General features: G+C 45.7%; 2 protein-coding genes across 3 annotated transcripts in view; both read left to right on the forward strand.

The window, feature by feature from the left end:
* FAM221B (family with sequence similarity 221 member B) overlaps positions 1-7,612 on the forward strand; it is a 35,841-nt gene extending 28,229 nt beyond the window's left edge. The window contains exon 6 of the mRNA XM_030191853.1: positions 7,376-7,612. Within this exon, the coding sequence (XP_030047713.1) occupies positions 7,376-7,503 (128 nt within the window). The 3' untranslated portion in view covers positions 7,504-7,612. The remainder of the gene's footprint in view (positions 1-7,375) is intronic.
* Positions 7,613-25,369: 17,757 nt separating this feature from the next.
* LOC115461811 (sialic acid-binding Ig-like lectin 15) overlaps positions 25,370-26,724 on the forward strand; it is a 31,601-nt gene continuing 30,246 nt past the window's right edge. For both annotated transcript variants that reach the window (XM_030191854.1, XM_030191855.1), the window contains exon 1: positions 25,370-25,447. In XM_030191854.1, the coding sequence (XP_030047714.1) occupies positions 25,387-25,447 (61 nt within the window). In that variant the 5' untranslated portion in view covers positions 25,370-25,386. The remainder of the gene's footprint in view (positions 25,448-26,724) is intronic.

A 26,724-nucleotide genomic window follows, 5' to 3' on the forward strand; every position in this document is an offset into this window, starting at 1 on the left:
GTCAGTTTTTCAGGACTACTGCGATGAATATGCATGAGACCGATTTCCATTTATGAATATGCATGAGGTAAATCTGCATATATTGGAACCCATCATATCGATCCGTCTCATGCATATCACTTCAGTAATCCTTAAAGCCTAAAAGACTAGATGGGACCTCTAGGAAAGTGATTGTCAAACCTTCTCCTGGGGGATCACCAGCTAGTCGGGCTTTGAGGATATCCCTAATGAATATGTATAAGTGAGACTTGCATATAAAGGAAGTAGTAGTCATGCAGATCTCTCATGCATATTCATTAGGGATATCCTGAAAACCTGACTGGCTAGTGGTACCCCAGGACAGGTTTGAGAGCCACTGCTCTAGAGAGTGTTGGAAGCGCTGGCGTAGATTATGATGGACGCTGAGGACCCCAGACCTCGGAGGCCTGCAGAGACAAAGGATACCACTCTGAAGTGAAGCCCTCTTCTCTGAGGGCCCTTTCTGAAATGATCACTTGGGGGCCTTTAATTTGAGTTTATGCACCTGAGCCCAGCTGCCCAGTTCTTCCCGGATTTTAACTTATTCAGAACTATGTATTCTCTAAGCTTATCCAAAGCCTTTGTGAATTCTTCTCCTGGTTTTGCCTTTGGCATCTCTCCTTATAAGGCTGATTCGCTCATAGTAATGTAACTTAAATCCAGAGGGTTGCAATAGCCCTGGCAGCATCGTTAAGCAGCGGGAGATTGTATTAAACCAGCGGTTCTCAATCCATTCCTTGGGCCATACTCAGCCAGTTGGAATTTCAGGATACCATAGTAACATAATAACATAGTAGATAAAGACCTATACGGACCATCCAGTCTGCCTGAGAAGATAAACTCATTGCATAAGGTCTAAGGTGATACAACTTGTGTACCTGATCCTGATTTGTCCATGCTGTTTTCTGGGCATAGACCGTAGAAGTCTGCCCAGCACTTTCCTTGTTTTAAGCTCTTGAAAAGCTCCATTCCAGCCCATCCAAATCTATCCAGCCACGGCCAGGGCACAGACCATAGAAGTCCGACTAGTACTGGCTTTGCTTTCCAATTACCAGTATTGCCACCTAGTCTCTGCTAAGCTTCTTTGGACTGATTCCTTCTAAACAGGATTCCTGTGTGTTTATCTCACACATTTTTGAAATCCGTTATGGTTTTCATCTCCACCACCTGCCGCAGGAGGGTATTCCCACCACCCTCTGGGTGAAAAAGTACTTCCTGACATTATTCCTGAGTTGCCCCCCCCCCCCCCCCCCCTTCAACTTCTGTTCATGCCCTCTCGTTCTACCACCTTCCCATTTCTGAAAAGGTTTGTTTGCGGATTAATACCTTTCAAATATTTGAAAGTTTGTATCATATCACCCCTGGTTCTCCTTTCTTCCATGTTGAGGTCATCAAGTCTCTCCTCATACGTCTTGCTGGGCAAATCCCATACCATTTTCGTCGCTTTTCTTTGCACCGCTTCCAGCCTTTTTACACCTTTAGCAAGATACGGCCTCCAAAGCTGAACACAATACTCCAAATGGGGCCTCACCAACGACTTGTAGAGGGGCATCAACACCTCCTTTCTTCTGCTGGTTATACCCCTCTCTATTCCGCCTATATGAGACCGACTTGCAAATATTGCTCCCATTGCATGCATACTCATTGGCTTCTGATGTTCTGAGGACTGAGCTTTTTTTTTTTATTATTTATCATTTTACTTAATTACATTCACATTTATCACGTAAATGTAAGGAAAAACAGAAATTAATATAAGGAAAAAGAAAAAAACATTTTCTCTCAACAATATATATAATTGTCCACAATTGGGGGATCCAAGATCAGGAAAACAATCTCAAAGAAAATAAGAAAAACACCAATTGGTTAATCTTACAAATTCATATTTTCTGAGGGAGGAAGGTTAATCGGTAATTGCAGCCGGTACAGTGGTAACTAAAGGAAGTTGCTGCAGAGGGTTCTTCATCTGTTCTTTTAACTCCACAAACTCTTGTAATTTCTTGGGTTCAACAAATAAGTAATAAGGAAATAAAACACTTAACGGAATCGCTCTAGGAAGGTCCCACCTAGGGCAATGATTCTTGGCTTAAAAGCCAAGAATTCACACCTCCCAGTCTGTGATTCCCTTGATAAGTCAGGAAATATATTTATCTTTGAACCCAAAAAACTATCAACCATGTGTCGGAAATTCAATTTCAAAACATTGTTCCTATCTAAATCAAAGGCAAAAGTCACTAGTAATATAACTCTATATATAGGGTATTTTAGGAAGATTTATCATTCTCAAGTTATTTTTCCTTAATTGGTTCTCCAGAAGTTCCACATTTTTACAAGAAACATGACTGTCCTTCATTACCAGATTAACTGATTTTCATAGAGAAACCATTTCCGTAATCAAAGTCTCTATTTTTATATCTTGGACTTCCACTTTGTTAGATAAGTATTGATATAATCACATATTTATTCCTGAAAAATTTTTGACATCTGAAGAAGAGAATTATTCACACTCTGCAGCACTTCCCATAGGGCGTCTGTTATGACATTTTTTGGCTTCACCGGGTCCAATTTCTCCACAGAAACCGCTCCAGATATCTTTGGGGGGAAGAGCTCACTCTCCAATCCCCCAGTTGGTTTATTATCCGGAGTCAATGCTGCGCCAGGACCTCCTCGGAGGACTGAGCTGAGAACCATTATTTCAATCAATCTGATCGATCTCTTTTGATTAGATTACTAGAGAATTAGACTCAGGGTTAGTTGGATTTTTATAAAGCGTTGGATACTGTCACAACCTGAAGGCTCGTAAATAATGGGGATGGACACTAAGGTATTGGATTGGATCAGAAACCAGCTGAGACCTAGACAATAGAAGGTGGGGGTGAAGGAAGTCACTCAAAGAAAAGCAGGGTGATCAGTGGAGTGCCACGTAGGTTGGTTAGAGTATCGGTTTAGTTTAATAATATAAGGACATTTGCAAAGAGGTTAGTAGGCTAGCTTTGTTTTTTTCAAAAAGAACGCTACAATCTGGATCAACATTGAGGGAGCAAATAGAATGAGAAGTAATCTAAGAGAGCTGAAGGCGAGGTTAAGTGATTGGCAGCTGAGATTCAACACAAGAAAGTGTTGTGTTCCATCTTTGTGGTGCAGGAATGTAAGGGAGCAGCACAGGATGAAGGTGAGGTATGGATGAGCATCATTCAGGAAAAAAACTGTGCAATGATCCATGTCTGATGGTCTCGAGTGTGATTCGATGGTGGTCAGATGCCAGAAGGATGCTGGGGGTATATAGAGAAAGGTGTAACCAGCAAAATAGGGAGGTAACAACACCTCTGTATAGGTCATTCATCAGGCTTCAGCTAGAATATTGGATCAAGTCCGTTGCTAACAGTGGCAAATGTTACCGTTTGGCTTCCTACTGAACAACAGGTTTCAAAATTCTGTTTCAGATATACCGGTATAAAGTTTTTTTTATAAGTTGGTCCCTGCCTACCCGTGTTCCCAGTTTCAGTGATTATAAACCTGTGCAATGAGGTTTCAGCTAGTAATAAAACAGAAGTACATAAGTGTTGCCATACTGGGACAGATTGAAGGTATCAAGCCCAGCATCCTGTTTCCAACAGTGACCAATCCAGGTCACAGGAACCTGGCAAGATCCCAGAAAAGCTCAATACATTTTATGCTGCTTATCCTAGAAATAAACAGTGGGTTTTCTCCAAGTCCATTTTAATAATGGTCTATGGACTTTTCCTTTAGGAAGCCATCCAAACCTTTTTAAAACCTCGCTAAGCTAACTTCTTTTACTACATTCTCTGGCAACAAATTCCAGAGTTTAATTACACATTGAGTGAAGAAATGTTTTTTCCAATTTGTTTTAAATTTACTACATTGTAGCTTCACCGCATGCCCCCTAGTCCTAGTATTTTTGGAAAGCGTGAACAGACACTTCACGTCTACCCGTTCCACTCCACACATTATTTTATAGACCTCTATCGTATCTCCCCTCAGCCATCTTTATTCCAAGCTGAAGAGCCCCAGCCACTTTAGCCTTTCCTCATAGGGAAGTCGTCCCGTCCCCTTTATCATTTTTGTCGCCTTTCTCTGCACATTTTCTAATTCTACTATATCTTTTTTGAGTTGCGGCAACCAGAATTGAACACAATATTCGAGGTGCGGTCGCACCATGGAGCGATACAAAGGCATTATAACATCCTTTTTGTTTTCCATTTCTTTCCTAATAATACCTAACATTCTATTTTCTTTCTTAGCCACAGCAGCACACTGAGCAGAAGGTTTCAACGTATCATCAATGACGACACCTAGATCCCTTTCTTGGTCTGTGACTCCTAACGTGGAACCTTGCATGACGTAGCTATAATTCGGATTCCTCTTTCCCACATGCATCACTTTGCACTTGCTCACATTAAACATCATCTGCCATTTAGATGCCCAGTCTCCCAGTCCTCGTCTCCACTTTGTGAAAACGGGTCACTCATGAGTTGAAAATGTTGACAGATGTTGCATCATTCCAGAAGCAATTTAAGGCATTTTTATTTAGCTCTGCTTTTAATTGATTGATGCTTTTATTGTGTTATCCTTTATTTTATTGTGTTTCTATTGTACTGTTGTATATTTGAATGTAATTTCCTGCCTCATGGCCTTTGGGGAAAGGCAAAATGTAAATTTGAGAAATAAAAAAAGAAAAAGGAGTAGCAAAAATTGTACAGGGTCTGCACCAAAAGCTTTATAACACCAGATCAGCATTCCTGCCCAGCTACCGCGTGCTCAGGGCTGTAATTCTGAATTTGGTGCGCGGGGAAAACATGCAGTAGAAACAATTTTCTCTTTTCTCCCGCGTGGCGCTTACCCGGAGGTAAACGGCAGTAGGTGTGTGGTGCATGTCTACCGCCCGGGTAGTGCGTAAGACCTTACTGCTAAGTCAGTGTCGTGCCCCTCACCGGTGCGCTCCTTACGCCCGGTTCAATCCCCAGCCCCGCCTCAGTAACTGTTAGCATCAACCTTGCCAGCAGGGTCGATGTTCCGACGCCCAGTCCTTGCTCAGCCAGCCTTGCCGGTCGTCTTGGCAGGGGCCGGCGCTGCACTCTTGTGCTCGCTGCAGTTTGGTCACCGGCCATGTTAGGGTAACGCTGGCTCCCCTGGTGAACTCCTCTTCTGGGCGCGGGGCCCGGGAACTCTGGCCACGTCCCCGGCGCCCAGATTGGCCATTCAGGTCTCGGCTCCACCTCCTATCGGCCGGCCTATCCATGCTTCCTGGGCCAGCTGATTTCTGTTTCCCTGCCTCTTGCCAGCTGACAGCTATCTCCCGGAGGGTGGGGGCTAGTTAAGGAACGCGTCTCCCCACACACCTTGCTTCGGCTTCTACTTCAGTAGGTTCGCTGCTGGTGGTGGATTCTTGATTTGCTAATCGCTCAACTGCCTGACCTGACCTCTGCTTGGAACCTGACTACTCTCTGCTTCCTGCCAGACCCGACTATGGTTTGGTCCTGATCACTCTCTGCCTGCTGCCTGACTGGGCTGCTGCTTGTTCCTGATTACTCTCCGCTTCTCGCCTGATCCGACTACTGCCTGCTACCTGGTCTAGCCCTAGCTGTTGTCTGAGCCTAAGTCTACCCTAGCCTGCTGCCTGTGGCTGACCCCTGTCCGTATCCAGAAGTCCTGTTGGCCAGCTGCACCTGCGGGCTCAACCCTCGGGGAACGGTGGTCCTCTCAGGTGAAGCCTCGGGGTTGCTCGGCTGCCCGACTGAGCGCAGGCTCAACACCTTGTCGCTGTGCTCCGTTTGGGCACAAGGGCTCACGAACGTGACAGTCAGTGGGTGGCGGTAAGTTCTTAGGCCAAAAACAGACACGTGCTGGTTTTTAGTTTGACGCACGTCCATTTTCCGGCCCCTTAAGAAAAGGCCCTGTTTCCAGGATAAGGTAAAAACTGGCCCGGCACATGCCCAAACGATAAGCTCGCTCTGCCTTAGGCCCACTTAGTAAAAGGGCCCCATAGAATGCGCATGAGGCAGAGATTCTCCTCGGAAAGAATGCTCTAGAACAGGAGGCCATGACAGGAAGTAAGGAGGAGCGTGGGTTGTACCTCCCAGCAGAGATGGTGGGGTTCGAAACAGTTACAGAATTAAAGTAAGTCTGAGATCAGCTCTGAGAAGCCCTAGCTGTGAGGAAGTGAGATCACATGGGGCCTGTGATATTGTACCAGGGTAGACTGAATGAGCCCTCCAGCCTTTATCTGTTCTCAAATTCTCTGTTTCCGTTCTCTTCCCATCCTTCCTCTTTCTCTCCTCTGTTCCTCTCACCCACGTCCCTCCCCTTTTTTCCTCCTATTCTCCTCATTTCCACCTTCTCTCCTTACTCACTGTGACCTTCTTCCTCATTTTTCATATTTTCCCTTCCTTCTCACCTGCCTCCTCTCTAGCCTCTCCCCTTTCTCTCGTCTCTGTCCTTTCCTTTTCTACCTCTCTCCTCCCTCTTTCTCCTCTCATTCCCTCTTCCTTCACCTTCTTTCCCTTCTTCTTTCGATACTCTTCCTCTCACTCTTCTCATTGTCTCTTCCCAACTTGCTCATCATCTACCCTGGAGGGAAGAAGAGACAGGAGTGATATGATACAGACATTCAAATATTTGAAAGTTATTAAATCTACAACTAAACCTTTTCCAGAGACAGGAAGGTGGTAGAACTAGAGGACATGAATTGAGGTTGCAGGGGAGCCGACTCAGGAATAACATCAGGAAGTACTTTTTCACAGAGAAGGTGGTAGATGCCTGCAACGCCCTCCCGAGGGAAGTTGTGGAGATGAAAATGATAATGGAATTCAAAAATGTGTGGGATAAACACAAAGGAATCCTGTATAGAAGGCATGGAACCAAAGAAGCTTAAAGGTGATTAGGTTGCATCAACAGTAATTGGGAAGCAAAGCCAATGCCGGGCAGACTTCTACGGTCTGTGCCCTGTTCATGGCTGGACAGATTTGCATTGGCTGGGGTGGGGCTTCAATGACAACTTCAGTAGTTGGAGAACAAGGCCAGGGCCGGGCAGACGTCTATGGTCTTTGCCCTGAAAATGGCAAGGACAAATCAAGATCAAGTATACATACGTAGTATCACATCATACCTTATGCTGTGAGTATATCTTGTTGGGGAGACTGGATGGATCATACAGGTCTTTATCTACCGCCATCTACTATTTTACCTTCTCTACACTTCTCCCCTTCCCATCCTCTCTCCCTTGTGTCTTCCATCTTGCTTCTCCTCTTCCTCAATACCCATCCTCTTCCCCTTTTCTTTCTCTGTCCCTAAGGAGCAGTCGTGGCATTGCATTTCTTCCTTTCTTTTCCTTGCTCCACAGGAGCTGCCTATCTCCCATTTGCAGAGATGCCAGAGCTGAGAAACGTGGTCCTGACGGGCAGCGAAGAAGATGACACTGTGTTCCAGTCCATTGGAGGTGGACTGCCCCAACCCTCCACCTCCCACTGACCAGCTTTGCCTTTTCATTCCTCAGGTCCTTGGCGCCCCCTCCATGATCAGCATTATAGGCGTGCATAGGAGGTGTCGGAGCACCATGAGTGCGAACAGAAATGAGAGAGTCAGGCTCCTGAGGGCAGGTGGCAGAGCCATGTTCAGTGCTGGAGGTCTCGACTACTGAGACATGGTTATCTGTAGAGAGCCACTCCCTTCTCCTAATCTCATCGATCCCTCCCTCCCGCCCTCCCTTCTCTATAACAGGGACACAATGCAATGAGCAAAAGCAATTAAAAAATGAAGAGCAAAGTAGAGTAGTGGCAATGCCTTATTCTGTGTGCAACCAACTGGAAGATCCAAGTTCAAAGTCTGCTTCTTCTACTGACCTGTGGAATCTTGGAGAAGTGACTCTACCTCCCTGATGCACTAAGGGATCCATTTACTAAGGTGCTCCGAAAAATGGGCGTGTTTTGGGTGCGCACAGATCCATTTTTCAGCGCGCCTGTAGAAAGGCCTTTTTAAAAAATCTTTGCCGAAAATGGACGTGCGGCAAAATCAAAATTGTCACGCGTCCATTTTGGGTCTGAGACCTTACCGCCAGCCATTGACTTAGTGGTAAGGTCTCACACGGTAACCATGCGGTAATCATCTACGTGCGTAGAATGACTGTTACCGCCCGGTTTCCGCCGCACGCGGAAAAATAAAAATTATTTTCTGGCATGTGTATCGGATGCACGTAAAAAAACTAAATTACTGCCCGGGCTTCGAGGTAGCCAGGTGGTAACTCCAAATTGATGTACGTTGGGTGCACGTTGGCCCCTACGCAGCTTAGTAAAAGGGTCCCTACTTCACCTAGGAATTATTAGGAGAGGGATGCAAAATAAGACCAAAAATATTATAATGCCTCTGTATCGCCTCATGGTGCGACTTCACCTTAAGTATTGTGTTCAGTTCTGGTTGCTGTATCTCAAAAGATGTAGTGGAATTAGAAAAGGTTCAAAGAAGAGCGACCAAAATGGTAAAGGGGGGTGGAACTCCTCTCGTATGAGGAAAGGCTAAAGAGGTTACGGCTCTTCAGCTTGGAAAAAAGACAGCTGAGGGAGGGTGTGGTTGAGGTCTAGAAAATCCTGAGTGTTGTTGAGCAGGTGGAGGTGAATCAATTTTTCACTCATTCAAAAAGTACAAAGACCAGGGGACACTCGATGAAATTACATAGAAATACTTTTAAAACAAATAGCAAGAAATATTTTTTTTTTACTCAAAGAACTCTGGAACTCATTGCTGGAGGATGTGGTAACAGCAGTTATTTTATTTTTTGTTACATTTGTACCCCACGCTTTCCCACTCATAGCAGGTTCAATGCGGCTTACATATTGTATACAGGTACTTATTTGTACCTGGGGCAATGGAGGGTTAAGTGACTTGCCCAGAGTCACAAGGAGCTGCAGTGGGAATCTAACCCAGTTCCTCAGTTCCCCAGGACCAAAGTCCACCACCCTAACCACTAGATCACTCCTCCACTAGGCCACTCCTCCACCGTTGCTACTATTTGAGATTCTACATGGAATGTTGCTATTCCACTAGCAACATTCCCTGTAGAAGTCGGCCCTTGCAGATCACCAATGTGGCCGTGCAGGCTTCTGCTTCACGTACGTGCAGGACGTCAGACTCACAGAAACAGAAGCCTGCGCAGCCTTCTACATGGAATGTTGCTAGTGGAATAGCAACATTCCATGTATAATCTCCAATAGTAGCAACAACATTCCATGTAGAATCTCCAATGGTAGCAGCATTCCATGTAGAATCTCAGAGTAGCAACAGAACCTCAAATAGTAGCAACATTCCATGTAGAATCTCCAATAGTATCTATTTTATTTTTGTTACATTTGTACCCTGCGCTTTCCCACTTATGGCAGGCTCAATGCGACTTACATGGGGCAATGGAGGGTTAAGTGACTTGCCCAGAGTCACAAGGAGCTGCCTGTGCCTGAAGTGGGAATCGAACTCAGTTCCTCAGGACCAAAGTCCACCACCCTAACCACTAGGCCACTCCCCCACTCCAGTTAGCATGTCTGCATCCAAAAAAGGTTTGAACAAGTTCCCAGAGAAGTCCATAGTCTGTTATTCAGATGGACATGGGGAACCCACTACTTGTCCTGGGGAATGGTAGCATTGAATATTGCTACTAATTGGGTTTCTGCCAGGTACTTGTGACCTGGATTGGACACTGTTGGAAGCAGAAGACTGGGCTTGATGGACCATTGGTCTGTTGAAAAGCTGAGAAAAAAAAAGATCAAAATCTGAGAATCTTTATCTTATTAAAGAATTTGATCAAGCTGTGTGACATGATTTCCTTTTTGTGATGCTGTCTTGCAACCTATTTATTTCATGGTGCAATCCTGCTGTTTATATAGTAATGTTTCTGTGAGTTTGCCCCAGGGGTGTAGCTAGATGGCCAATTTTGGGTGCGCCAGAACCCAAGGTGGGTGGGCATGGAATTCACCCCCCCCCCCCCCCCCACCGGCCCACCTCCAGTTTGCTCCTCTCTCCACCCCTCCCTGCCCAAAAACTCCACATATTAAATACTTGAGCTGGCGGGGATCCCCAAACCCTGTCAGCTGAAGATTTCCTCCTCCTCCTCAAGCAGCCGGCACTCTTCAAAATGGCAGCCGGCAGCCCTTGCCTCTAACTGATGCTGCTGCTGGCAGACCATGCATGCTCAGTGCTTTTGCATGTGCGAAAACTGAGCATGTGCAGAAGGGCCGGTCTCAACGTCAGCTCAAGGCAAGTGCTGCTGGCTGACATTTGGAAGAGCGCTGGCTGCCCAAAGAGAGAAAATTTTCAGCATGGCAAGGTTTGGGGACCCCCACCAGCAAGTGTCACAATTTTGGGTGGGCCTGAGTCCAAAGTGGGTGGGCCGTGACCCACCCAGGCCCACCTGTAGCTACGCCACTGGTTTGCCCACTACCAGGGGAGACTGGGGAGTGCTGTTCCCTTTAGGCTGAGAGGAGCTCCTCCAGCTGTGTTGCTGCCAGTGGGGGGGGGGGGGAGGGGGGCTTCAATGTTGTGCTTTCAATCACTGTCCCTGGAGTACTATTGCTGTACACTTTATATGCAGGTACTGTCTCTGTCCCTGGAGGGTTCACAACCTGGGGCAATAGAGAGTTAAGTGACTTGTCCAAGGTCACAAGGAGCAACAGTGAGACTTGAAGCCAGGTTGCCAAGATCAAAGCCCATTGCAGTAACCATTAGGCTACCGCTCCCTGCAGAGCAAGCCCATCCCTCAATTTTGAAAATGTAATGGTGAAACAGCACCCCCCACTGGTAGAACTGTAGGTGGAGGACTCCCACCCAGCTTAGAGAGACCAGTGCCAGGAGGTCTACTACTACTACTACTACTATAAATCACTTCTATAGCGCTACCAGTCGTACGTAGCGCTTTGCAATTGAACATGAAGAAAGACAGTCCCTGCTCAAAAGAGCTTACAATCTAAATCAGGACAAACAAACAGGACCAAAAAGGATAAGGGAAGGACAGACAGAAGGACACATAAGGATAAGATAAAAGTGACAAGTCAGGAGTCGAAAGCAGCATCAAACAGGTAGGCCTTTAGCCCGGATTTGAAGGCAGCCAGGGATGGAGCTAGACATAATGGCTCAGGAAGCCTATTCCAGGCATAAGGTGCGGCGAGATTACTTGCCATCTCTTGTCACTTTTGTTGAGTGGGGGGTTATGTCTGCTGTCCTGCAGTGTCTCAGAACTTCCGTTTTCAACCTGTGAGGGGCGCAGTCAGCACGTTGACGAGCCCCTTCCACTTTCTGTGGTCCTGTGGTCTTATCGGCTGTCATGTGTGTGTCTGCATTTGGAGTACTTCCCTCACTGGAAATGTGTGACTTAATATCCTGTTATGCCACATCCTTCATTCTCAGAGGTACTTCAGTAAGTTTTTTTTTTTTTAGAAAACTTAATAGCAGAAAGGCAGGGCTGAACTTCCCAAATGGTCTTCAGTTATACCAAATAAATACCGTATTTTGTAACATTGTGTTTTGTGGCTACATAATTGCAGAGAAGTGAGTAATCCTCAATGGGTGAAGGCAGAAAGAGAACGAGTCTTTCCTCCCCCTGGAATTTTATTCCAGACACGGTTTATTCATTGGAATTTATCAACTGCCCTTATGAAGAGATTCTCCCAAGGTGGTGTACAGCAGGTACAGTTTAACATAAAACTTACAGTTTTTGTTAAAAGCATAACAATAGTAAAAATGGCCAAATATAAACATGAATCGAATCAATGAGGTAAACTTGAAAACAGCAAATTGAAACCTAATAATAAGACTACCATGAAACAGAATCAAAAAATATGCACATTTAACAGCCCTGAAAGTCAAATACCAGAGATATAATAGACTGCCAGCATAATACTAATGAAACATCTAATATTTAACTATAGAGAGATGTGGTAGCCGTGTTAGTCCACTTTTAAAGGTTATCAATAGAAATACAATAAAATGAAACAGAGAAAAGAAAATAAGATGATTCCTTTTTTATTGGACTAACTTAATACATTTTTGATTAGCTTTTGAAGGTAGCCCTTCTTCGTCAGATCAGAAAATAGGCAAAGTTTGATAAGTAACAGCATATATAAGTGAAACATCAAAGTATTTCAGTGAGGGTCTGAAAGGAGAAACAGAGAGGGCTGAGAGGATGGGGGACAAGGAGATCTGCATGGGGATCAGAGGGTGACAAAGCAGTGAAATTTAACGGTTTATAATGGGCTACAAAACCCAGATCTTTGTTAAGTCCTGTCTGGTGGGTGTCAAAATATTTAATCATTTTGACTTCAAAAGTCTTGCGTTCCTGTATTGTTTTAAGGTTTACTTTAAGTATTCTCACCATGAAATCATTGGTACAGTGTTCTGGCGTTGTAAAGCGCTGTCCCACAGCGGTAACATCCTGGTTGGCACTGGCATTTTTCATATGATGTCTATCCACCTTATAATTGAAAGAGAAAAACGCCTAGATTTCGACCCAAATCGGGAGATAGACGTTTATCTCACAAAAACGAATAAATCGGTATAATGGAAAGCCGATTTTGGACGTTTTCAACTGCACTCTATCGCGGAAGCGTACAAAGTTGACGGGGGCGTGTCGGAGGCGTGGCGAAGGTGGAACTTGGGTGTGGTTATCGGCCGAGGAGAGATGGGCGCCTTTCGCCAATAATGGAAAAAAAGTATGCGTTTGTAGCTAGAATTTAGGGCACTTTTCCTGGACCCTGTTTTTTCACGAATAAGGCCCCAAAAAGTGCCCTAAATGACCAGATTACCACCAGAGGGCATCGGGGATGACCTCCCCTGACTCCCCTAGTGGTCACTAACCCCCCTCCCACCACAAAAAATGATGTTTCACAACTTTTTATTTTCACCCTCAAATGTCATACCCACCTCCCTGGCAGCAGTATGCAGGTCCCTGGAGCAGTTGTTAGGGGGTGCAGTGGACTTCAGACAGGTGGACCCAGGCCCATCCCCCCCTACCTGTTACAATTGTGCTGCTTAATGCTTAGTCGTCCAACCCCCCCAAACCCACTGTACCCACATGTAGGTGCCCCCCTTCATCCCTTAGGGCTTTAATAATGGTGTAGACTTGTGGGCAGTGGGTTTTGAGGGGGATTTTGGGGGCTCAACACACAAGGGAAGGGTGCTATGCACCTGGGAGCTCTTTTACCTTTTTTTTTGTTTTTGTAAAAGTGCCCCCTAGGGTGCCCGGTTGGTGTCCTGGCATGTGAGGGGGACCAGTGCACTACGACTCCTAGCCCCTCCCACGAACAAATGCCTTGGATTTATTCGTTTTTGAGCTGGGCGCTTTCATTTTCCATTATCGCTGAAAAACAAAAACGCCCAGCTCACAAATTGTCGAATAAAATATGGATGTCTATTTTTTTCGAAAATACGGTTTGGTCCGCCCCTTCACGGACCCGTTCTCGGAGATAAACGCCGCATCTCAAGAAAGATATAGTAGAATTGGAAAAGGTGCAGCGAAGGGCGACTAAAATGATAGCGGGGATGGGACGACTTCCCTATGAAGAAAGACTAAGGAGGCTAGGGCTATACAGCTTGGAGAAGAGACGGCTGAGGGGAGACATGATAGAGGTATATAAAATAATGAGTGGAGTGGAACAGGTGGATGTGAAGCGTCTGTTCACACTTTCCAAAAATACTAGGACTAGGGGGCATGCGATGAAACTACAGTGTAGTAAATTTAAAACAAATCAGAGAAAAGTTTTCTTCACCCAACGTGTAATTAAACTCTGGAATTCGTTGCCGGAGAAAGTGGTGAAGGCAGTTAGCTTAGCAGAGTTTAAAAAGGGGTTGGACGGTTTCCTAAAGGACAAGTCCATAAACCGCTACTAAACGGACTTGGAAAACTCCAAAATTCCAGGAATAACATGTATAGAATGTTTGTACGTTTGGGAAGCTTGCCAGGTGCCCTTGGCCTGGATTGGCCGCTGTCGTGGACAGGATGCTGGGCTTGATGGACCCTTGGTCTTTTCCCAGTATGGCATTACTTATGTACTTATGGAGATAGACGTTTTCGTTCAATTATGCCCCTCCACGTAAATTAATTCAACTGAAATAGATATGATGCTAATGATTTTCTGCAATGCCAAGGGGCCAAGTGCAGATATATAGATGGGGGCAAGATGGGTGGTAACATGTTTAGTCCAGCTTAACAGTATTTACAACTTCAGTTATTTAAGCCTTATGCAACATACAGACTAAGCAACATACCATCTCTTCCACATTCCCCCCAGTGCCCTCCCCTTTCTTATCTCCCCCCCCCCCCCCCCGGCACAGAGGATCACAGTATGGAGTGTCATTGTCAATGATTCCATGGAATAGATTCCAGATCAATAAAAACTTGTTCACTCCCTCTGGCCACTGATTGCCTATCCGTACTCATTAGCTCATGAATTTAATTCCTCCGCAAACTAAAATCCAGTGGATCGTCTTTTATCCAATGCGGGAGAAATGAGACAAGCGGGTAAGGGCTCTTCTGTGAGCCCAGTGCACAAAGGAGTGGCCGAATATCCACACCATGCATACTCCTACGTGAACACAAAAAGACAGCCGTGAATGCGCTGCTCTGACAATAGGAGATGCATATTGATATGCTAGCTGCTGCCTAACTTGTACTTGTCTGAAGACCATCTACCCACAGCCATAACCTGTTCTTTTGTCAAACCTATTTTTTTTAATTTATTTATTCCATTTGTATCCTACATTTTCCCACCTATTTGCAGGCTCAATGTGGCTTACACAGTACCGTAAAGGCTTTCGCCTAGTCCGGTAGAGAAACAAATACAAGGTGGTAGAGGGTTAAATAACGGCATTCGCCAAGTCCGGTAAAGAGACAGATGCAAGGTGATATTGTGGTCGAATACAGGTACATGTGTATTGGGTACAATGGGGGTTGAGGAGAGGAAAGGTTATAAAGTGTCCATTAGGTTCAGAAAGTGGCAAGTGTATTTTGTTATCAGGATTTGGTATGGGTGGTGTATGAGATGATCGGGATGTATGGGGATTATTTAACACAACTGTCTCTGTAGTGCCAGGTTCAGGAAGTGGAAAGTGAATTTCTTTGTCAGTATTTGGTTTGGGTGGTGTATTGAATGATTATGATTTTGGAGGTTTCTGGGTCTTTTTGACTGTTCTTGGAATGCCCTCCCGCGGGAGGTGGTGGAGATGAAAACGGTAACGGAATTCAAACATGCGTAGGATAAACATAAAGGAATCCTGTTCAGAAGGAATGGATCCTAAGGAGCTTAGCCGAGATTGGGTGGCAGAGCCGGTGGCGGGAGGCGGGGATGGTGCTGGGCAGACTTATAAGGTCTGTGCCAGAGCCGGTGGTGGGAGGCGGGGCTGGTGGTTGGGAGGCGGGGATAGTGCTGGGCAGGCTTATACGGTCTGTGCCAGAACCGGTGGTGGGAGGCGGGGCTGGTGGTTGGGAGGCGGGGATAGTGCTGGGCAGACTTACACGGTCTGTGCCAGAACCGGTGGTGGGAGGTGGGGCTGGTGGTTGGGAGGCGGGGATAGTGCTGGGCAGACTTACACGGTCTGTGCCCTGAAGAGGACAGGTACAGATCAAGGTAAGGTATACACAAAAAGTAGCACATATGAGTTTATCTTGTTGGGCAGACTGGATGGACCGTGCAGGTCTTTTTCTGCCGTCATCTACTATGTTACTATGAATGTTCAAAGATATATTAGATTGTAAGCTCTTTGAGCAGGGACTGTCTTTCTTCTATGTTTGTGCAGCGCTGCGTACGCCTTGTAGCGCTATAGAAATGCTAAATAGTAGTAGTAGTAGTAGTAGTAGTCTCTTGTAATCAGAGGTGATATTGTGATGTCATAATGCCTCAGGCCACCAATAAGAGCCAACCTCATCAGTGATGTCACAATGGCTTGATTGTCCTATACTTGGCTCACTTTTATTACATAGCTCTTTGAGCAGGGACTGTCTTTCTTCTATGTTTGTGCAGCGCTGCGTACGCCTTGTAGCGCTATAGAAATGCTAAATAGTAGTAGTAGTAGTCTCTTGTAACCAGAGCTAATATTGTGATGTCATAATGCCTCAGGCCACCAATAAGAGCCAACCTCATCAGTGATGTCACAATGGCTTGATTGTCCTATACTTGGCTCACTTTTATTACATAGCTCTTTGAGCAGGGACTGTCTTTCTTCTATGTTTGTGCAGCGCTGCGTCGCCTTGTAGCGCTATAGAAATGCTAAATAGTAGTAGTACTAGTCTCTTGTAAGAGGTGATATTGTGATGTCATAATGCCTCAGGCCACCAATAAGAGCCAACCTCATCAGTGATGTCACAATGGCTTGATTGTCCTATACTTGGCTCACTTTTATTACATAGCTCTTTGAGCAGGGACTGTCTTTCTTCTATGTTTGTGCAGCGCTGCGTACGCCTTGTAGCGCTATAGAAATGCTAAATAGTAGTAGTAGTAGTAGATAAGATGGAAAGCATCAAATATGCTTGGCACAGCTCCCTCACTCAAACGAGCAAGCAACGCACTGCTTCTGTCAAAGTCCTCTTCCCTGAAGTGCTTTGAGAACAAAACTGCAGTACGTGAAGGGACAAAATCTTTACGTCGAATAGCAGAAATCCAATGTTATCAAAGAAAGGGCTTTGATGGAAACCTCAGCAAAGAACATGTGACAATTACCAAATTATGGACTGTGGCTACTATTGTATGAATGGGTTAGCCAAGTGAATCCCAAACCTGGTCCTGGCTCGCTGTCATAGCTGCACCTATCATAGTAATAGTAACATAGTAAATGATGGTGACTGAATAGATAGGGATGGGCTGGAGTGTAAATTTTAAGGGGCTTCGATGTTAACTTCAGAACAGTGCTGGGCAGGCTTCTACGGGTATACATATAAAATATCGCATTCCATGTGAAATGAGTTTATCTTGTTGGGCAGACTGGATGGACTGTGCAGGTCTTTATCTGCCGTCATCTACTATGTTACTATTGGGCTCATTTTCGAAAGAGAAGGGGACGCCCATCTTTCGACACAAATCGGGAGATGGGCGTCCTTCTCCCAGGGTTGTCCAAATTGGCTTAATCGAAAGTCGATTTTGGGCACCCTCAACTGCTTTCCGTCCTGGCGATGACCAAAGTTCATGGGAGCGTGTCAGAAGCATAGCCAAGGTGAGACTGGAAAAAAGAAGGGCGTCCTTGACGAACACTTGGCCGACTTTACTTGGTCCTTTTTTTTTTACGGCCAAGCTACAAAAATGTGCCCTAAATGACCAGATGATCACTGGAGGGAATCAGGAATGACCTCCCCCTATTCCCCCAGTGGTCACTAACCCCCTCCCACCCTAAAAAAAGTTTTAAAATATTTTTTCCATCCTCTATGCCAGCCACAAATATTATACCCAGCTCCTCGACAGCAGTATGCAGGTCCCTGGAGCAGTTTTAGTGGGTACTGCAGTGCACTTCAGGCAGGCGGACCCAAGCCCATCCCCCCCACCTCTTAAACTTGTGGTGGTAAATGTGAGCCCTCCAAAACCCAACCCAAACCCACGGTACCCACATCTAGGTGCCCCCTTCATCCCTAAGGGCTATGGTAGTGGTGTACAGTTGTGGGGAGTGGGTTTTGGGGGTCTCAGCACACAAGGTAAGGGAGCTATGTACCTGGGAGCTTTTTCTGAAGTCCACTGCAGTGCCTCCCCTAGGGTGCCCAGTTGGTGTCCTGGCATGTGAGGGGGACCAGTGCAATATGAATGCTGGCTCCTCCCAAGACCAAAGGGCTTGGATTTGGTCGTTTCTGAGATGGGTGTCCTCGGTTTCCATTATCGCCAAAAATCGGGGACGACCATCTCTAGGGATGACCATCTCTAAGGTCGACCTAAATGTGGAGATGTGGGCGTCCCCGACCGTATTATTGAAATGAAAGATGGCCGCCCATCTTGTTTCGATAATACGGGTTTCTCCGCCCCTTTGCGGGGACGTCCTTCTCTGCACATATTCAACAGACTACTAAAACCTGTTGTTTCTTTCTCTATAATATCACCAAAATTCGTCCTTTCCTTTCTGAGCACACTACCAGAACCCTCATCCACACTCTTATCACCTCTCACTTAGACTATTGCAACTTGCTTCTCACAGGTCTCCCACTTAGCCACCTCTCTCTCCTTCAATCTGTTCAAAATTCTGCTGCACGACTTATATTCTGCCAGTGTCGTTATGCTCGTATTTCCCTCTCCAAGTCGCTTCATTGGCTCCCCATCCGTTTCCACATACAGTTCAAACTCCTCTTATAGACTTAAGAGTGCATTCACTCTGCAGCTCCTCAGTACCTCTCCAATCTTATCTCTCCCTACACTCCTCTCTGGGAACTCCGTTCCAGGGGCATAGCCAGACAGCCAATTTTGGGTGGGCCTGAGTCCAAGGTGGGTGGGCATGGAATTCATGCCCTCCCCCCCCCCCCCCCCGTCCCTAGCCCCCCTCTGCTCTGTTCTTCATCCCTCCCTCCACCTGCAAGCCCACAATATTAAATACCTGAGCAGGAGGGGATCTACAAACCCCGCCAGCTGAAGATTTCCTCCTGCTCAGACAGTCAGCGCTCTTCCAAACAAGCCAGCAGCACTTTCCTTGAGCTGATGCCATGGCCAGCAGGCTGTGCATGCTTGAAAACTAAACATGTGAAGAGGGGCTGGTGTTGGTTTCAGCTCGAGGCAAGTGCTGCCAGCTGCCGTTTGAAAGAGCTCTGGCTGCCTGAGAAGGAGGAAATCTTCAGATGATGGGAGTTGAGGACCTCTGCAAGCCATAGCAAGAGTGCACAATTTTGGGTGGGCCAGAGTCCAAATAGGGTGGGCCCTGGCCCACCCAGGCCCACCCATGGCTACGCCACTGCTCTGTTCATCAGATAAACCTCTCTCATCTGTACCCTGCTCCTCCACCGCTAACTCCAGACTCCCTTCCTTTTATCTTGCTGTAACATATGCCTGGAATAGACTTCCTGAGCCCAGTACCTCAAGCTCCATCTCTGGCCGTCTTCAAATCTAGACTAAAAGCCCACCTTTTGATGCTGTTTTTAACTCCTAACCCCTATTCACTTGTTCAGTACCCACATCTGTTTTATCATTCCCACCTTAGTAATTCCCTTATCCCTTATTTGTCCTGTTTGTCCTAATTAGATTGTAAGCTCTGTTGAGCAGGGACTGTCTCCCTCTGTCCAGTGTACAGCACTGTGTACGTCTAGTAGCGCTATAGAAATGATAAGTAGTAGTAGTGTTTGGGATTCCGGAATCTTGCTACTCTTTGGGATTCCGGAATCTTGAAACTCTTTGCCGTTTATCCTTTGTTTGTCCTGTTTGTCTGTCCTGATTATATTGTAAGCTCTGTCGAGCAGGGACTGTCTCTTCATGTCCAGTGTCCAGCGTTGCATATGTCTAGTAGCGCTATAGAAATGATAAGTAGTAGTAATGTTTGGGATTCCGGAATCTTGCTACTCTTTGGGATTCCGGAATCTTGAAACTCTTTGCCGTTTATCCTTTATTTGTCCTGTTTGTCTGTCCTGATTATATTGTAAGCTCTGTCGAGCAGGGACTGTCTCTTCATGTCCAGTGTCCAGCGTTGCATACGTCTAGTAGCGCTATAGAAATGATAAGTAGTAGTAATGTTTGGGATTCCGGAATCTTGCTACTCTTTGGGATTCCTGAATCTTGAAACTCTTTGCCGTTTATCCTTTATTTGTCCTGTTTGTCTGTCCTGATTATATTGTAAGCTCTGTCGAGCAGGGACTGTCTCTTCATGTCCAGTGTCCAGCGTTGCATATGTCTAGTAGCACTTTAGAAATGATAAGTAGTAGTAGTAAGTGACAGTCGTTCCATGTGGAAGTCATGCACAGGGCTTCCAAAATAATGGAGTTTGGAGTTTTGAATATAACCAATGTCTTGCTTAAGGCTTAAGTGAAGATTAAAGGTCCTTTGAACGTGCTGTGGTGCACACTCCTTCCTTGAAAGCCACAGTTTGGGAAGCTCTGCTTTGAAGGAAACCAGTTTTTCATGGCCACCAATGACCGGCCAGTTCCCCTCACAGTAAGGATCCAGCAGGTCCTGAGAGAGAAAATATTTAAAAACTGTTAAAAAGGATAGAAGTATAAAAAAAGGGAAGTTGAATTATAAATAGGCTCTCACACTGTTCTCTTACTTACAACCCTTCCTACTTTCTCATTTCCTCTATCCCCCCACCCCCCATCCACCTCACGCTCTGCTTCCAGACTCTCTTCTGTACATCTCCTTAATGAAGGAGCTCAGGCAGTCCTAGGACATTTCTCATGTACATAAATGGCCAGATACTTGAAAACACACCTTAACACACACTTACCTTGAAGCTAAGTTTCCCAGGGAACCTTTCCTGGATACTTACAGCTAGACCGGCAAAACGCGTCACTGCATTATGAACCCACCTCATATGTGGGTATCAAAAGAGAAGTAAATAGGGAGAAAAGTTGTAAAAATAGCAATTTGGGGGCAATCCCATAACTGAGCATTAGAAATTGGGCACCTAGATGCGGCATTCTGAGTTCCAATTCAATTAGTGGCATCTGAACATAAGAGTAGCCATACTGGGTCAGACCAATGGTCCATCTAGCCCACTATCTTGTTTCCCAAACAGTGGCCAATCCAGGTCACAAGTACCTGGCAGAAACCCAAATCGTGGCAACACTCCATACTACAAATCCCAGGGCAAGAAGTTGCTTCCCATGTCTGTTGAGTAGGGTCTGTCTCTTACATATTCAGTGTACAGCGCTGCATACGTCTAGAAGTGCTATAGAAATGATAAGTAGTAGTTGTAGTCATGTTTGGGATTCAGGAATCTTGCTACTCTTTGGGATTCTGCACGGAATTTTGCTACTCTTTGTCCTTATCCCTTATTTGTCCTGTTTGGCCACTGTCGTGGACAGGATGCTGGGCTCAATGGACCCTTGGTCTTTTCCCAGTGTGGCATTACTTATGTACTTATGTCTGTCTTGATTAGATTGGAAGCTCTGTTGAGCATGGACTGTCTCTTCATGTTCAAGTGTACAGGACTGCATATGTCTAGTAGTGCTATAGAAATGATAAGTAGTAGTAGTAGTAGTAGTGTTTGGGATTCAGGAATCTTGCTTCTCTTTGGGATTCCGGAATCTTGCTACTCTATGGCCTTATCTCTTATTTGTCCTGTTTGTCCATCTTAATTAGATTGTAAGCTCTGTTGAGTAGGGACTGTCTCTTACATTTTCAGTGTACAGCGCTGCGTACGTCTAGTGGCGCTATAGTATTGATAAGTAGTAGTAGTATTTGTTGAGCCCATCCTGTCTGTCTAAGTCCCGCAAAAGCTCTTCTAGCTTTCAGGGAAGATTGGTTGCGTAAAGACCTTCTGTAGTTCCTGTGATGTTCACGCCTAAGTAGCGAATGTGGCATGGGGCACAGCAAAAAGGCAACTACTGCCGCAGGGAGAGAGCCTCGCCTTGCGCCGTATTAATATTGAGAATTTCTGACTTGGTTATATCCCCTTTAAAACCTGACAGGTTCCCATAGTGTTTTACTTCTTGAACCACCTGTGCTAGAGAACATTGAGGGTTAGTTAAAGTAAATAGAATGTCATCTGCGAAGAGTAGAACCTTATACTCATCTCACCCCTAGTGCAGTCCTGTAATTGCATTGCATTGGATTTATTCATTTTATATAGCAGCGTATAGAAAACAATTACAATACAGAATTAAAAAAATCAAAAATACCAAGCAGATAAAATCTGCAGCAAATCAAGTAAAACAGGGGCGTAGCTAGGTGGGACCACGGGGGCATAGGCCCCCCCAGATTTAGCCCTGGCCCCCTGCTTTTACCCCCCACCCCCGCTGCCGACCCTCCCTCGCCACATTCGACCCTACTACTACTACTACTACTACTATTTAGCATTTCTATAGCGCTACAAGGCATACGCAGCGCTGCCAACCCTCCCTCGCCACATTCGACCCCTCCCCCCTCCCGCCGCTGCCAACCCTCCCTCGCTACCGCCGTCAGGTACCTTTGCTGGAAGGGGTCCCCAACCCCTGCCAGCTGAAGTCCTCTTCAGCGCCAGTCTCCGGCGCGTTGCTGATCTGGATTCTGTTTCTGTGAGTCCTGACGTCCTGCACGTAGGAACGTGCAGGATGTCAGGACTCACAGAAACAGAATCCAGATCACTGAACGCACCAGACTCGGAGACCGGCACTGAAGGGGACTTCGGCTGGCAGGGTTTGGGGACCCCCACCAGCAAAGGTATCTGGCGTTGGCGGGGGAAGCTTGGCAGCAGCGGGAGGGGGGTTGAAAGGGACAGGGGAGGGGCGCCGCCGCCGGGGGGGGGTCAAATATGGTGGGGGAGGGTCAGCGGCGCCGGGGGGGACTAAAATGTGCCCCCTCACTTCGGGCTCTGAACCCCCCTCCTGCCTAAGTCTGGCTATGCCCTATACTGATGAATCATTAGGCAATAAGTTCCAAAGAAAAGGACAGCATATGAGAATGCGTGTTTTCTAGTGGATGGAGGAGTGGCCTAGTGGCTAGGGTGCTGGACTTTGGTCCTGAGGAACTGAGTTCAATTCCTGACACAGGCAGCTCCTTGTGACTTTGGGCAAGTCACTTAACTCTCTATTGCCTGCCACACTGAGCCTGCCATTAGTGGGAAAGCACAGGGTATAAATGTAACAAAAATAAATACATAAAGTTTGGTAACATTGAGACTAGGAAGTTGTAAAAGATTTTTCTGTGAAAAGCGAAGGTCACATTGGGAAGTATATTTCTGCAGCTTGCTGCAAAGATAAGCTGGACAACTCAAATGGAATGATTTATAGACCAAACAAAAACAGTTTAAACCTAATTCATACTTCAACAGGAAACCAATACAAATAATGGAGAACAGGAGTGATGTGATCAGACCTTTTAGCTGTATTTTGCACCAATTGTAAATGCTGAAGGCTACATTTTATTTATTTATTTCTATTTATTTGTAGCATTTATATCTCACATTTTCCCACCTATTTACAGGCTCAATGTGGCTTACATTGTTCCATAATGGTGATCACCAATTCCGGAAAAGAGAAATACATAGTTAAAATGGAGTTACCAGAGTGGATTAGGTAATCAGATGAAGAAAAAGTTCATTTTCATAATAAGCAATAAAAGGTATTGGATTAAACTTCAACCGTGATAGATTAGTTTGAATAATCTACTATATTAAAACTCACCCTCAACGTTCTGAGGACACTGACGTCAGTGAAGCCAAGCCCTGACTTCCTTCAAAAAGGTTCGAAGGTTCGTGGTGGTGAAGCCACCAAAATTGCTCCGGGCCCCGCCCTCACGTCAAACGTCATGACGTTGGGGGCGGAGCAATGGCAGAACAATGATGGGGTTGGCCGGGGAGGGGGGGTGGGAAATCGCTCTGGGTCCCGCCCTCGAGGGCGGAGCAATGGCAGAACAACGAAGGGGTTGGCAGGGAGGGAGGCAGGGAGGCGGGGGTGGGGGTGGGAAATCGCTCCAGGCCCCGCCCTCGCGTCAAACGTCATGACGTTGGGGGCGGAGCAATGGCAGAACAACGAAGGGGTTGGCCAGGGAGGGGGGGTGTTGGCGACGAAAACCTTGCTAGCGCCCGTTTCATTTGCTCAGAAATGGGCCTCTTTTTAGGAATAAAGAGTTATGATTTGTGTAATTCTGGTGTGAATTTTGTTGGTGGTGGTTAGGGTGAATCTTTGTGGTATGCCCTATTGAATAGGTTGGTTTTCAGTAATTTTCGGAAATTATTGATGTCGTGTGTTTTTTAAAATGGATTTTGGTAATTCGTTCCATATTTGCGTGCTTATATAGGAGAAACTGGATGCATATGTTGATTTATATTTTACTCAGTCTAATCAAAAGAGAGTTGCAGTAATCAAGCCGGCTTGTCACAAACACGTGAATCGATTTTTTTCAGTCAATATAGGCTTCAGTTGTCACAACATACAAAGATTTAATAAAACAAGGGGCCTTTTTTTCTAAAGAACTAAATACACGGTGTGGAAGCACAACAATATCCGAAACAGTCAAAAAAAATCCACAAAATGAAAAATGACTCTATTTACAGGGAAAAAGCCTCAAAGTGCTCCGAGATCAAAAATTAATCTCACGGAGCTTAAGCAGACGCAATGGTCTTCTCTTCATCATAGGCAAAAAACCCCCCTATTTTTCTTGGTATCGGGGTGAGGATGTTGCCATTTTCCTTAGGGAAGAGACCTTGTTGAAGCATGTAGTTTAGGTGGGATGTGAGGTCTGCTATGAAGCAGTCAGGGGCAGATTTTAGTAGGTAGCTGGGGCAGGTATCCAATTTACAGTGGGTGTAGGAGAACCTTTTGATTGCCTGGGTAACTGTTTCGGCGGTGAGGAGAGCAAAGTTTGACCAAGTTCAGTCAGCTGGGTATTCTCCAAGGGTTGGATCCAAGCCATTGATGAAGTTTTTATTTTATTTATTTTTGTTACATTTGTACCCCACTGCGCTTTCCCACTCATGGCAGGCTCAATGCTGCTTACATGGGGCAATGGAGGGTTAAGTGACTTGCCCAGAGTCACAAGGAGCTGCCTGTGCCTGAAGTGGGAATCAAACTCAGTTCCTCAGGAGCAAAGTCCACCACCCTAACCACTAGGCCACTCCTCCGCTGTTGCTACTATTTGAGATTCTACATGTGCTATTCCACTAGCAACATTGTGGCCGCGCAGGCTTCTGCTTCTGTGAGTCTGACGTCCGACGTCCTCCATACGTGCAGGACGTCAGACTCACATAAACAGAAGCCTGCGCAGCCTTCTACATGGAATGTTGCTAGCGGAATAGCAACATTCCATGTAGAATCTCCAATAGTATCTATTTTATTTTTGTTACATTTGTATCCTGCCCTTTCCCACTCATGGCAGGCTCAATGCGGCTTACATGGGGCAATGGAGAGTTAAGTGACTTGCCCAGAGTCACAAGGAGCTGCCTGTGCCTGAAGTGGGAATTGAACTCAGTTCCTCAGTTTCCCAGGACCAAAGTCCACCACCCTAACCACTAGGCCACTCCTCCACTCAATCTCGGTATTGTTCATTATATAAAGCTGTTCTCTTTTCATCACTGTGCTGGACTTTGTTGAATTGAAGCTTTATGAGTTGCTTCACAGAGTTGTCAGAGGCAGCCAGACAAACTTCCCATTCTAGTTGAACCTACTTCCTGTCATGCTGTTATGATTGCTTTTATTGTACTTGTCTAGGTGTAGGTGGACCATACATTTATATAATTAAATAAATAAACATGCATTAAACTCCTGTACTACTGTTCCTGTCTAGCACTACAGGGATGCATAGAAGGATGGTCAGGGGAATTTCCAATCTGCTGGGCCTGTTTGTCCTCTTTGCAGGTAGGTTCTAAACCCGTGAGCTCTGTGTCTTCACTGATGTGCTGCTGTGCTTCGATCAGGTGCCTTCACCACCTGTGAAACTGATGCAATAAGATTTGCATTACGAATATGCACTCAAAGCCAACACACAGTTTAATGAATGCTAAAAAGCCACGTAACTCTCAAGGCATGCAAATAATGACCAGTTTATGTAGTATCAATATTTTTTCAACGAGGGGGTCATCTATATCATCCACAGTATAATACCCAACTCCTATATTATTTATTTAAAGATTTCCTTAAATCACTTCAAACGGTATTCTTGCATAGGATCTATCAGATGTCTCTGTCACCGCCATTCAGGCTAGTATGAGCCAGGCATTTTTATGGTGGGCAGATATTCCTCATTTGATCCTATTTTTCTCATTACAAATGTAGTTAAAGTTTAATTTTAAATTCCACTTAGCTTTAAAACTGTAGTGTCACTATATCTATATCTCTTCCTTTATTTCTGTTACGGAGACAATCAGCCCGACATGAACTCATGTTTCGCAATAATTGCTGTTTCAAGGTATGTCTCCTCATTTAAGCTGGAATATATCAGCATGCTTTTTCCTCCGGAGGAAACTACAATTTTAAAGCTAAGTAGTACTACTACTACTATTTAGCATTTCTTTAGCGCTACAAGGCGTACGCAGCGCTGCACAAACATAGAAGAAAGACAGTCCCTGCTCAAAGTCTTACAATCTAATAGACAAAAAATAAAGTAATCAAATCAATTAATGTGAACGGGAAGGAAGAGAGGAGGGTAGGTGGAGGCGAGTGGTTACAAGTGGTTACGAGTCAAAAGCAATGTTAAAGAGGTGGGCTTTCAGTCTAGATTTAAAGGTGGCCAAGGATGGGGCAAGACGTAGGGGCTCAGGAAGTTTATTCCAGGCGTAGGGTGCAGCGAGACAGAAGGCGCAAAGTCTGGAGTTGGCAGTAGTGGAGAAGGGAACAGATAAGAAGGATTTATCCATGGAGCGGAGTGCACGGGAAGGGGTGTAGGGAAGGACGAGTGTGGAGAGATACTGGGGAGCAGCAGAGTGAGTACATTTATAGGTTAGTAGAAGAAGTTTGAACAGGATGCGAAAACGGATAGGGAGCCAGTGAAGCGACTTGAGGAGAGGGGCAGTATGAGTAAAGCGACCCTGGCGGAAGACGAGACGGGCAGCAGAGTTTTGAACCGACTGGAGAGGGGAGAGGTGACTAAGTGGGAGGCCAGCAAGCAGCAGATTGCAGTAGTCTAAATGAGAGGT

The sequence above is a fragment of the Microcaecilia unicolor genome, chromosome 2 (assembly GCF_901765095.1).
Source record: "Microcaecilia unicolor chromosome 2, aMicUni1.1, whole genome shotgun sequence".
Taxonomy (NCBI): Eukaryota; Metazoa; Chordata; class Amphibia; order Gymnophiona; family Siphonopidae; genus Microcaecilia; species Microcaecilia unicolor.